We start from the raw sequence: 13,918 nt of genomic DNA, 5'->3' as shown, positions 1-13,918 counted from the left end.
GAAAAAACCTTCAACTAAAGGTAAAAATCACGGTACCTAGTCTAGAAAAGTCTTCCACTATAAATATAATGGGTATACAAAGTTTCTTCTCTAGACACTTAGCTAGAGGTATATTAGCAACGAATATGACAAAAAAGAGGACTTCTTCTACTCAGAAGAAGGAACACAAAAGACTAACNTTTGATTGTTTTGGTGTCGGCTCAGTTTTGAGAAAACTTCACCGAGGTGGAGAATTGTGAACGCAAGTGGTGGGTCACGAACGAATTGTTTCCGCGTGAACACGTGATGAAGAGTACGGACTCGTGAAAGAAGCGGAGCAAAGGCAAAGTGCTGGCCCACCCGAATAAGCTATAGCCTATATATATAGCTTTTTAATTTGTGCCCTAGGGGTGCAAGGAGCCTTTTGTGAACTTGGTGGCTGCGGGAAAGTTGCGGCTACAGGTGCGAAGTGTGGGGAAAAAAAAACAGGAGCAAAGGACGGCTGATTTTGAGCACAGGCAGAGGTGCATGGTTTTGGCTGCGACTGTTTTTTTGTGTGCAAAAGAACAGAGATTTTGGCGGCTATTTTTGCAGCTGTTCTTTGATTTTTTGTATCCCCTTTGAGAGAGTATTTGTGTGAGGGATCTGAGAGTTTGAGAGAGTTTAGATTGAGTGATTGTAAACCCTAGTTGTATCTCTCCCTCTAATAGTAGATCTCCTCCCTCCTTACCCCGTGGACGTAGGCTATTTGCCGAACCACATAAAAGTTGTGTTCTTATCGTGATTTGTAATAGCTTGTAGGATCCCTCGACAGGTCAGTTCTAGAACTGATGAGAGGAAGAGCCGATATCTCACTTGGTTGAGATATCCGATTCAGATTCTTGTTTCCTTGGTGAGACGGGAATTCTTATCGATCTAATCTCTCTTGTTGTGCTGCCGAAGTGCTGCCGAAATTTCCGCTGCGCACAACAAGTGGTATCAGAGCTCCGGGTTGGATTTGGGAGCTTGTTTGAAGGATTCGCTGAAGGATTCTTATTTGAAGGGTTAGATCGACAATATGGGTGAAGCAAGCACATCGGGATCGTCTCTTACGAAGACGATACATAATTTGAGCATCAATAACATGAAGATTGATGTTCCGAAGTTCGACGGCAAGATTAATTTCGGATTGTGGAGGTGTCAGGTGATGGACGCCTTGGACGCTCAGAATTTGGAGGAGACTCTTGAGTTACAAGAGAAACCTGCCGAGATGGAAGCTAAGGTTTGGAAGAAGATGAATAGTAGGGCGTGTGAAGTTATTCGGTCATGCTTGACGTCGGATCTTATTTATGACGTGATGAACGAGACGTCGGCGAAGAAGATGTGGGAAACACTCAATGAAAAGTATCTTACTAAGAGCATTGAGAATCGGCTTCACTTGAAGAAGAGGTTTTACCAATTCAAGATGAAGAGGGGAGTTTCCATTCGGGAGCATGTTAACAACTTCACGAAGCTAATTTCGGATATGGCCAATGTAGATATCATGGTTGAGGATGAAGACAAGGCGATGCTACTATTGTGTTCGTTGCCGGAGGATGATTTTGAAACGTTTGTTCTCACTATGATAAATGGAAGAACTACGGTTAGCTACAAGGAGGTGACCTCAGCTTTGGTGAATTATGAGTTGAGGAAGAGTGATGGCGAACCCTCCGAGAAGGCATCGGGAGATGCATTAGCAGTTCGAGGCCGTGGTCCAAACCGTCGTCCAGGTGATCGCTCAAGATCGAAGTCAAGAGGTGGCCATAGAAATATTGGTAGGAATCAATGTCGCTTTTGCAAAGAAGAAGGACATTGGAAGAAAAGAACATCATTTCACTAGGAGCTTTGGTGGCATCTGGCTATAAAGTGACCTTGATGGATGAACATTTGAAGGTCACATTAGGGTCCATGATTGTGATGAAGGGCGTCAGAAGGAGCAATTTGTATTATTTACTTGGAAGCATGGCGATTGATAGGGAGATAACGTGGCGTTGTTTGATGCTGGGTTATTTGATTGGTAATACCGTGCATAGGTTATTGAGGAGTGCTTTGACCTGCAGTTTGAAGTCCTGTGAACCCATTGGTATGAGCAAGAAGACCGAGGTGGAGTTTGGCACTTCTATCCATCATTCGAGGGGTCTTCTGAGGGGTGTTCATTCAGGCATACGGGGGCCTTCCAAGGGAGCATCATTGGGAGGTAATAGGTATGTGGTTTCCACAGTTGGGGATTGCTCTAGGCATTGGTGGGTTGCAACCAAGTCCCGTTGGTGTGAAGTCCTAGAAGCCCGTAACAAATTGAGGAAGTGTATTGGCAGAAAGGTGAAGGTACTTCAGTCTGATGTTAGAGGGAGGTACAAGAGGGACCTATATCTGCATTTGTGCCGAGCTCACGGTAATAGGAGACACTTCATTGGTGTGGAAACTTTAAGGCGACGAGATGAGATGGCAGATTTGGGGAGCTGTTCCTTTCTGGAGGAGGATCGGCGTTTGATGTCGAGCATTGGCATTGGTGTGCAGGCTACGATATGTTTGAGCCATCTTATGTATAGGTTACCGACTGCTGCATGTATAGATATGAGATCTGATGGAGCTGCTTCAGATTTTGGGTTGCGTCGGATGTTTGGCTACCCAGCACTTGGTCACATCGTGGATGTGAGATTTGATCCGATTGCACGTTTGAGATTCGGAGGCTCGCTTGATTATCGTTTGGGAGCTTCTGACTTTGTTCTGAGCAGATATGTCATGTTTGACTCTCAGCAGGTGGAGAGTGGTGATCAGATCATTAGGATATCACAGCAGGTGGAGAGTGATGCTACTTCACGTTGGGTGGAAATTATTCCACATACTCCAGATCATACTGCGTCATTTGGGATTCCAACTGAGGTGACACAGGTTGTGGATCATTTGATTTCGGATGCAGATGATGGATTGTTTTTGGATTCGGTTGCAGCTGGTGGACTCGATCTGGATACAGCCATTGGTTCATCTCAGGTGGAGGTGTTTGGATTGTTTCAGTTTGGGGCCATTGGAGGTGCTATCAGCCGTAGACTTGATCGTGATGTTGGAGAAGGGTTGCGAACTCTTCTAGTGGATTGAGGCCTTTGGAGGCCATTTAGGTGAACTACGTTCGACTTGATTCCTTGGGCAAGAGGATACGTAGGCAGTCATGTTTGATGCAGCCGGTTTGGATTAGTTGATGGGGTTGAGATTATTTGGACTCTCGTTTCGGTTCTTGACTTGTTGTGAATTGAGTTCGTACTGGACACAACAAGTGGGACATTTGATTGTTTTGGTGTCGGCTCAGTTTTGAGAAAACTTCACCGAGGTGGAGAATTGTGAACGCAAGTGGTGGGTCACAAACGAATTGTTTCCGCGTGAACACGTGATGAAGAGTACGGACTCGTGAAAGAAGCGGAGCAAAGGCAAAGTGCTGGCCCACCCGAATAAGCTATAGCCTATATATATAGCTTTTTAATTTGTGCCCTAGGGGTGCAAGGAGCCTTTTGTGAACTTGGTGGCTGCGGGAAAGTTGCGGCTACAGGTGCGAAGTGTGGGGAAAAAAAAAACAGGAGCAAAGGACGGCTGATTTTGAGCACAGGCAGAGGTGCATGGTTTTGGCTGCGGCTGTTTTTTTGTGTGCAAAAGAACAGAGATTTTGGCCGCTATTTTTGCAGCTGTTCTTTGATTTTTTGTATCCCCTTTGAGAGAGTATTTGTGTGAGGGATCTGAGAGTTTGAGAGGGTTTAGATTGAGTGATTGTAAACCCTAGTTGTATCTCTCCCTCTAATAGTAGATCTCCCCCCTCCTTGCCCCGTGGACGTAGGCTATTTGCCGAACCATGTAAAAGTTGTGTTCTTGTCGTGATTTGTAATAGCTTGTAGGATCCCTCGACAGGTCAGTCCTAGAACTGATGAGAGGAAGAGCCGATATCTCACTTGGTTGAGATATCCGTTTCAGATTCTTGTTTCCTTGGTGAGACGGGAATTCTTATCGATCTAATCTCTCTTGTTGTGCTGCCGAAGTGCTGCCGAAATTTCCGCTGCGCACAACACCTCCTTCACTCTGTGCTTGTTGCTCACTACATACTCTCTGCGTCCGATCCTGAGGCGATTTATAGCCTCAAGATAGCCTACATTATTTGACTTTTGTGTCGACCTTTTGATTTTATTGTACCACCTTTTGGGTTTTCATGCACCGGCTCTTTGCCTAACCATTGCCCACAAATGTTGATTTTGTGTGTCTTCTAAAAAAGTAGTAGGACCTACTCCAAAAGTGGCGGGACCAACATCTTAGGTATATGTATACCTATTTTACCCTTGAAACTTCTGATGTTATGCTTATTGGATTAATTACATGTGGTATGCATGAATCAAATCGTCAAAAGTTCACTGAATGCCTATGTCGCATGGGCACAGGTTATGCATACGAGTTTTGGTACGAGAACGGGTATGAGGCACGACAAATTTGTGAAAGATAAGGTACATGGACATAGCTATATAAATATTTATATAAACATATATTATATATTGAAATTTATAGCTTACATGAGTTTAATATTTTTTTTATTCATGAAATTTCTATATTTCTTTTACAATGTGGATTATAAATTATAAAAACACTTCTTTTTTGAACGAGACACCCAAATGACTATTAAAATCATAGTTTGGAGCCCAACAAGTTTCAAGAAGTGGATGTGAAGGGTATAAGTTTACGTCCAGGAAATGTTCGACCAGTGTGCTGAATTATAACATGTATTGTTTAATTGAGTACATGCCCAAATAAACGTGTGCATATGTACAAGGAGTGTCCAATGAGTACTTCAGGTACGGGTACGGATTGAGATATGACTTCAATATAGAAGAACCCAGGTTGTCCTGGTCCGTTTTGCCAGTCAACTCTACATGATTTATGAACATTAATTTCGATGCAATTTTCTGTTTTTGTTTGATGTATCAAAAGTAAGTCCTGTTTCTGGTGTACCTGAAAAGAATCCCTATTCCCTGCAGGTTGTATCCAATTTTCTTCGTCCTCCGTCGTCCCCAGCCGTAACCCTTGAGAAATCTATAACAGGTACAAAGGGTGCAAGAGAATCAAAGCCAGCATCTCGGGGCCTGTCAATGTGTTCTCTAATGTATCTTTCTGCAACGCAGTTCGAATTCCTCCTCACGATTTCTTGAACACTTTCCGCAGGTAAAGATTTCCCCCATCGCCGCTCCTGGTGTTACCTTAGCTTGTGCACGTATACGGTGGTGCATAAAAGATGGTTATATGAATGTTCTCATTTCTGATATAATACCTAGTAGATGTCTATTGTTTGAGGCTTATTCTCACTTTCTCACTACGATACGCCAAAGTTTTGAACTCATTTCCCTTTGATATCAGCCTGTCCAGGTTACATTAGATTTTTTGTTAAATTTATATCAGGTACCATTGGGAACATTTACTTGTTTGAATCCCTAGTATATCTAGATAAAATGAACATAGATGTAACGTAAATTTAATATAAAATCTAACAAAATCTGGACGGGGTATTAATGTGCTTTTAAAGAATAATAGCCACGGTGACAATGATACGATTGGAATATCAAAGCTTATCCTATATCCATCTTTGCAAAGAGACCCTCCAGCCTTATTCTTTCTTTCATGTTACAATATTTGCAAACTTGTGATGTACTTAGTTTTCAAGCTTGTTTGCGTCTAAATAAGCAAACATTCTGTGCTTGTTGTTTACTTATTATGCAAATTTCATGGGAACATGACACCCCAAAAACTGTCATATATTTGAGCGCCTACAATGTAAGGCGAAATCAATGTTGCAGCAATTGGGTGGCTTTTGGCTACTTATAACAATTTTTCATCATAAAATCCAAACTTGGAATATGAGGAAAAGGGAATAATGATCTTGCTCCCTATCATAATAACTGTCTCGCTAATAACTCCTTGTTGCTTCGCCTGTTGAAAATTTTCTTGGTAGAAATTGATGAATATGCAAACGTAGTAGTCAACCAATTATTTAATTTGTTTCAAAAAGAAAAAGATTTTTTTTTGTCATTATTTGAAGCAAATTCCATATAGAGTAATATTTTTATAATTATAGAAGCTAGATATCATAAAACGCTCTTAACGTTGGATGATTATCTGAAAACATCCTTTGACTTCCAAAATATCAGAAAATCTCCCCTTTAATATAGGGAATATCACAAAATTCCCACTAAGCATAGGGATTAATCACAAAACCTCCTAAAATTAGGGGGATTTTCTAATAAAATCTGAAAGTTAAAGGGGGATTTATGATAATCCCTATACTTTGGGGGGTTTATTTTGAAATTTAAGGGGAGTTTTCCGGTACAAGTCTATGATCTTTTCCCCTCTCCATTTTACTTTTCTTTCATGGTTTGAGATTCCATACGGGTCGGGTAACACTAAATGTGAGCGTACCCGATAACTATGAAGGCTAAATAGAAGGAAATTGAATCCAAAAGCCTGGAAAAAAGTTGTGAAATTGGCTCGCTCAGCACAAATTTTCGCTTTTTCAACATCAAATTAGCTTCTTTTTACCCAGATTGTCGCCCAAAAATCTCTCATTTTATCTCATAAGATGAGTTACGCGAGCTAAAACCTGAAGAAAGAGAGGGGTAAGAAGAAATTGTTACTAGTTACCAAAGCTGCGCGCCAACTGTTCGATAAAATCCCCAATAGACGCCATTCCTCTACTCGCTCGCTTCAAGTTGGCGCCTGCCGCCAATATCGCTCGCAAGAGCACTCAACTCTTCAAACCCATCGGCGCTTATGCAATGTGCAACGAAATAAAGCGGAGCTTTGTGTCGAATGCCGGCCTGCTGAGGGACTCATCCGATGAGGACGAGAATAGGATTTCTAGCCTTAAACCTGTGAAAGATCTGGGCGGTGATGGAGATATTACCTCAAGGTTCTCAAATGCAGTAGCAAATTTATTTAGATTACATCAGGGTTGCCACGATGAGGCGAAAGTATCCACGGTGTTGCCTGAGGAGAAGAAGATTACTTCAGATGAGGAAGTGGATTCCTTCGGAGAAACCCATTTGTCGGTTAAGGAAATTGATGCAGAGCGCAATCGTTGGCGACCTCCATCTGCTTATAACAAAATGATGAAGGCCTTAACTGTAGCCGGCAAGGTTAACGAAGTAGTCAGATTGTTGCAAGAGATGAAACAATCCGATTGTAAGCCTAATGTTCTATGTTACAACACGGTAATGAATGCTTTTGTGAAGGCTAACCGCCCGAGAGAAGCTAGAGTGGTCTTTAAAGAAATTATCACATCGGGCATTTCGCCCAATGTGTCGTCATACAACATTCTTGTTAAGATGTATTGCAGGTCGAGGCAGTTGGATTTGGCTTATAAGGTGATTGAGAGTATGATGAAATGTGGCTATAAGCCTGATTCAACCACTTACTCAATATTGATCATGGGTATTTGTCAAGTGGGAAGAGTCGATGAGGCATGGAATATTTTCGAATATATGGTGAAAAACAATTGTTCTCCTACTGCGCATACTTATACTCCCATTGTACATAGTTATTGCTTGGAGGGAAAAATTCAAGATGCAAAGATTGTGTTGGATATTATGGAGGATAGTGGGTGCCCTCCTAGTTTTGTGACCTACAATGTATTGATCGATGGACTTTGCAAAGTCGGAGACTTTGATGCAGTCAAGGAGATTATAAAGGAAAGTGAATTAAAGGAGTGGAAGCCTAATTCGACTACTTATACTGTATATATGAATGGTCTTTGTAAAGGGGGAAAGCTGAAGGAAGCAATTGATGTTTTAGAGACTATGAGGGCGAAAGGATTGGAGCCAACCGATGTCTCTCTAGGTATCTATATTGATTGTCTTTGCTGTGATTCGAGGATTTGGGAGGCTAAATGTGTGTTAGATGAGAGCACTGAGCTAAAGTTGTGTGTTGGTGTAATAAGCTATAACACTTTAATGGCCAGACTTTCAGAGATTGGTCGTTGGCTGGAGGTTCTTAATCTTTTCACTAACATGTTGAAGAAGGGTATAGCACCGAACACCAGGACTTTCAATATTGTGATTAATAGCCTTGGTAAGGGTGGGAAGCTTCTGAAAGCAAAATTTATGTTTAACAGTAGAAGGTTTGTTGCGAATAATGTTACCTACAACACTTTGATCCATTGGTGTTTACAAAATGGTGAGATTGATGAAGCTCAGCTTTTGTTTTCGAGGATGAATGTGGAGAAAATTGATCCTGATATCATCACCTGCACTATTATGGTTGTCGGTCTTTGTAAAGCAAAAAAGTTTTCAGAAGCTACCAATTGTTTCCTCGGATCTCTTCCGGGAAATTTCGAAAAAGATTTGGTGAATGGTCTAATAAAAAAGCTGCATGAGGGGAGAAGATTTAAGGAGATAAGATATCTGTATGAAGAAATGAGAATTCTTTTAATCGAAAGATTTCGTAGAAGTCATGAGTCGATTTTTCTTGAAGAAATATATGAGGAAATACAAAATGTTTGCATTGATCTAGGCAAGATGCTCGGAAAGCAGTAACATGTTAATTACTTCAGTATAGGCGAAACTCTTTCTTATTATCCCCAGGAGGAGACTGAAATTGTGGCAGGTAAATTCTATTTACCTATTATTATCTGCGCATATGTAATGTAGACAGTGCATTTAAAATTAATGGTTAACGTATTTTGAAATGGTTGCATATGTGTAACTGTTATTTCTTTATTCACATTGTATAATTTGCAAAGTTTCATTACTTATGAATATCTCATGTGATGTGATGCATCAGAATGAACAATGTTGCATTTGGTAACCTTAACTAACTCTGTATTTAAATCGAATTCTGTTTTTTGATATGGTAAAGATGAATGCTTGTGAGTTGTGATCACATCAGAGAACTACAGATGGAGCTTCCATTCACAACTTTTAACAGTTTCATTTTGGTAACATTAATGCTTAAATTGAATTTCTCTTTCAGGATTCTTGGAATCTTGGACTGAATTAGGCAAAGGTTAAATTCAATATTAATGATCAGTCGTGATTATGGATTCTGCTTGCTTCTATATGTAAGTTGCCTTTTCACATAGGAGTTTCTACAGTTAAATTCTTACTTGTTAGCATTGTGATAGGATTCTTTACTCTTTAGCATGTCTTAGGTATCTATATACCGATCTTATTCTTGCCACTTTTGATATTATGATTATCGGATTAGTTATATCTGACACGCATAAATCATATCATCAAACATTCGCTGAGTATCTACCCAGGTTGTCCTGATCATTTTGGCTGTCAACTCTAGCTTTTTTGTGAAAAATAAATTTGATTTTCCCCCTTTTTTTCTGTTTGATTTATCAAAGTCAGTATAGTTTCTGGCATACCTTAAAGAACTATTATCTGTGTAAAAGTGTCTTCCGATGCACAAAAAAAAAGGTATTGTTACATCTTTAGCAGTGTGTTTATTGTGTTACTTACCTTTGACATGTAAGAACTCCTAAAGTTAAATGCATATTAAGCGTATAACAGATTCACCTAGCATTCCATGTTTGTATTTAAATCGAATTCTTTAGCATATCTTAAGTATCTATATAACTATTTTTTCTTGAAACTTTTGATGTTATGCTTATTGCATTAGCTGTATCTGGCCTGCATGAATCAAATAACCAAAAATTCACTGAGAAGTTACCCTGGTTGTCCTGCTCATTTAGGCAGTCCACTGGACATGATTTATGGAAATTAATTTTGATACAATTTTCTGTTTTCGTTTGATGTATCAAAAGTAAGTCCAGTTTCTAGCATACTTGAAAGAATCCCCAATCCTTGCAGGCTAAATCCAGTTTTCTTTGTTCTCCAGCATCCCCGGCTGAAAGCTGTGAGAAATGTTTAACAGGTATATTGTGTGAAGGAGAATCAAAGCCAGCATCTCAGGGCTTGTCAGTGCGTTCTGTAATGTATCTTTCTGGAACGCAATTCGAATTCCTCCTCATGATTTCTACAACACTTTCTACAGGTAAAAATTTTCCCCATTCCTGCCCCTGATCCTTTTTCAAGTTATCACTAGAACCATTTAGTTCCATTTTACTTGGTCTGAGATGTTTCCTTTGCTTATGCCTATATATATTGGTGCGTAAAAGATGATTATATGAATGTTCTCACCTCTGCTATAATACTACTAGATATTTATTGTTTAAGGCATACTTCACTTTGGTGCGCGCCAAAGTTAGCCATTTTTTTCACTTTGATACCCCAAAATTTCATACTCAATTCCCTTTGATATCTCATCTAGATTTCATTACATTTTTTTTGTTAAATTTATATCAGGTACCATTCGGATCATTTGCTTGTTTAAGTCACTAGCATTTAGATAAACTGAAGATAGATGTAATATAAAGTTAACATGAAATCTAACAAAATCTGGACAGGGATATTAATGTGTTAAAACATACTTTGGTTGTATCAAAATGAAAATATGGAAAACTTTAGGATAAGTGAAAATAAGCCATTGTATGATAGTCGTGTATATCATATTCGATACGAATTGTTTTTTATACCAACACATTTCTCTTGTATCCTAGGACATAGAGGCATTTGTTTGTTTTTCACAAAACTAGCTAGTTTGTAGTGAATAATAGTCACAGTGACAATGATACAATTTGGATATCAAAGCTATCCTATATCCACCTTTGCAAAGATACCCTCCAGTCTTATTCTTTCTTTCATGGTTAATATTGCCAAACTTGTGCTGTACTTAGTTTTCATGTTTGTTTGTGTCTAATAAGCAACATTTTCTACTTGTTGATTACTTATACAATCTGATGGTAGCGTGACACCCAAAAACTATCATATATATGAGCTCCAACAATGAATGGTGAAATCTATGTTGCAGCAATTGGCTGGCTTTTGGCAAGTAGTATAAATGAAGGCAAGTCTACATCAAGTTTATGGCATTTAGAGAATTCAAAGGATTATCGAATGACAATTAGACATCTCTTGTGCTGTTCATAAAATCCAAAATTGGAATATGATAAAAGGGAAACGAAGGGATCTTTATCTGCCTACTAATTTTGCTTCCCAAGCTGTGGTTTACCCTTGATAAGAGGATGTGCCGTCTGCAATTTTGATATGTTTACTTCAGTGTTTTATATACTGGGCCATGATATTAAATTTGACCAATAAACTAAGTGGTGCCATATGGATCTCTATCTCTGAGGTTATGGGACAGCGTTATTCATTTTTTGTTTATGCATGTCATCTCATTTCTCAAATTTTTTTGAGGAAGTGTCCCTTTTTATATTGGAAGTATCATTAGCTTCATTATTTTCATTTTAAACTATTTTTTTCTTCGTTTCAAAGCGAGCTATTTGTAACTGTGAAATTATGATCTCGCTTCCTATGACAATAACCATCTAACCAATGATTTTTTACATTGGAAGTATCATATTCGCACACCCTCAACAAACACAGCACGAGAATTAATCAGCTCTCTTCAAATTGAGAATCATTTTCAGTAAATTTTTCTGAGGTTAATAAATACTCTTTTACGTTATATTTTTCATTCTTCTGATTTGGCACATGCAGGGACTCAAGAAAGTTTCAGTGCGAATGCCACTAAAGGATGAGCAAAGCATAGAAATTACAAGAGTCTGATCTCTCTCTCTCTCTCTCTCTCATGGTTGTTACTATGGCATTGATGGTTGTTATAGTTGTCCTCATTTCAGGATATTTGTTTCATCAGCTGCTATTTTGTGCTTCATTTTGAGAATAACGTATTTTATCACAAATGATGAAGAGAAAATCGGCAAGTTTTGTCAATAGAATTTTTCATTCAAGCGTATTTGGTATTGTTTATTGATGGCAAAACCTTGGGCTTGCCGACGACTGGTCCATTGTGTAAATACAGTTTAATCTGCTCATCAAATTCATGATTTGGTCCATGTTCTGTTCTAAATTTCAAATATTCTTACAACGCTTAAAATTATATTTTAAGAATGAGACATTGGGAGTTGCCTTTTGAAGTGATTGATGGTTTTGATCTATATCTACGAAATTCACAACTCCAATTATTTGGGGTTAAAAAAAGAATTTACATGTTGTAAAAAATGGAATAACTCAATTACTGCAGATTCCCAGTTAATGCTGGCAATCAATTTTAAGGTGGAAACTGCACTCATCGTGTTCTGTCTCAAACTCTTTCACGTAGATTCACCCCCCCCCCCCCCCCCCCCCCCGCCCCCCCCCCCCCCCCCCTCCCTCCCCCCCCCCCCCCCCCCCCCCCCCCACCCGCCCCCCCCCCCCTGATGTTTTCTCCTGATTACGTACCTGATTAGGCGTTTCTCTTGTGTATATGCACTGTGACCCAATTCATGCTCTGCTATGTTTGGATCAGTAGAATTGGTGAACAATTACAAATAGTAAAGGTATAATTAAATTAAAAAAATCAGATGTTTTAAGCATTAGAAATAGATTAGGGAATATAATTACATTAGGAAATCAGATCTTCTAAGCATTAGAGATAGATTAGAGAAAGTAGGTGGCTAACTCTTTTTAATACATGCAATTTAGACCAATTACAGAAGCAGGATACGACACTAACACATCTTAGATCCCTCCCACTTCACTAAAATTATGTAGAAAGAATTGAGATTTACAATTCTGTATCCTAACAAGATGTGTTTCTTCCTCTTTGTGATCTTTCCTCCATTGAATTCAAATGAAGTCTCTTGGTGTGATGACATTGTCCTCCACCGGAGTGTATACTCATCTTCAGTGTTGCGTGACTCATTGATTCAAAACAAGTTTCTTCCTTTTATCATCATGCCTACTGATCATTCTGCAACCAGCTACACCCTAAATACCTCTCCACCATCTTCTTCCTCATCCCCTTCTCCATCTTCAAAGCATCATTCCATCTCCCAGCATCCATGAACATGTTAGACATCATCACACAACTCCCTGAACTCTCAGGTTCGAGGTCAGCCAAATTCGAAGCCGCAATCTCAGCAAGATGGACATTACCGTGTTTCCTACATGCGCCAAGCAATGCTCCCCATACAAATGAATCGGGCTTAACAGGCATGACCCGTATAAACTCATAAGCCTTGTCGAGCCTCCCTGCTCGGGCTAGAAGATCCACAATGCAAGCATAATGCTCCAATCTCGGCTCAATTCTATACTCATCCTTCATTAATCTGAACAAATTCTCCCCTAACTCGATCATTCCTGCATGACTACAGGCAGTGAATACTGCAGTAAATGTTAGGTGATCTGGTGACAAACCATCATTTTCTATCTGATAGAAAAGCTTGATGGCTTTTTCGAAATGCCCGTGATTTGAATACCCAAAAATCATAGAATTCCATGAGATAATGCTTCTTTTTCTCATCCTATTGAATATCTTCTCTGCTTCGAATATATGCCCACATTTTGCATACATATCAATGAGTGAACTATTTACAAATAAATCCTCTCCGATGCCAATAATTAGAGCATAACCATGGATCTCCTTCCCTCTTCTCAGGTTCATAACATTAGCACAAGCTGGCAAAAGACTACAAACAGTAACAGAGCTTGGTTTGATTCCATCAAGCACCACCATTTGCCTCAACACCTCAAAAGCTTTATCGTACTTAAAGTTCTGAACAAACCCAGATATAATCGAAGTCCAAGAGAACACATCAGGCTCGATTCCATCAATCTTCATCAGTCGAAACAAATCCAAAGCCAATTCATCCTTACCCAACTGAGAAAACCCCGAGATCAACGTGTTCCAAGTGAACGAATCGGGTTTCATCCCGCGAAATTGCATCTTCACAACCAAAACTAACGCTTTCTCGGCAAATCCCAGATGGGTATAGCCTGAAACCATAGCATTCCAAACCACCAAGTCTCTCTCAGGCGTTTCGCCGAACACCTTGCGA

General features: G+C 39.5%; 2 protein-coding genes across 4 annotated transcripts; one reads left to right on the top strand and one right to left on the bottom strand.

The window, feature by feature from the left end:
- Positions 6,430–11,928, top strand: LOC109842866 (pentatricopeptide repeat-containing protein At3g04760, chloroplastic-like). Of its 3 annotated transcripts, none has more exons than XM_020411772.1 (4): positions 6,430–8,616; positions 8,983–9,070; positions 9,892–10,011; positions 11,580–11,928. In XM_020411772.1, exon 1 carries the CDS (start codon positions 6,792–6,794, stop codon positions 8,544–8,546), a length of 1,755 nt encoding a protein of 584 aa, XP_020267361.1. In that variant the 5' UTR covers positions 6,430–6,791; the 3' UTR covers positions 8,547–8,616; positions 8,983–9,070; positions 9,892–10,011; positions 11,580–11,928. The 3 variants fall into 3 exon arrangements, with proteins under 3 accessions (XP_020267361.1, XP_020267359.1, XP_020267360.1); XM_020411770.1 differs by having other exon boundaries at positions 9,856–10,011; XM_020411771.1 differs by having other exon boundaries at positions 9,828–10,011.
- On the bottom strand, positions 12,820–13,866 carry LOC109841451 (pentatricopeptide repeat-containing protein At5g59600). Its single transcript, XM_020410419.1, has one exon. The coding sequence runs from the start codon at positions 13,864–13,866 to the stop codon at positions 12,820–12,822; it is 1,047 nt and encodes a 348-aa protein (XP_020266008.1).

Source organism: Asparagus officinalis, chromosome 5 (assembly GCF_001876935.1).
Source record: "Asparagus officinalis chromosome 5, Aspof.V1, whole genome shotgun sequence".
In the NCBI taxonomy this organism is placed as follows: domain Eukaryota; kingdom Viridiplantae; phylum Streptophyta; class Magnoliopsida; order Asparagales; family Asparagaceae; genus Asparagus; species Asparagus officinalis.
Note: the sequence above shows the minus strand (reverse complement) of the source record. Positions and strands in the feature narration are given on the sequence as shown.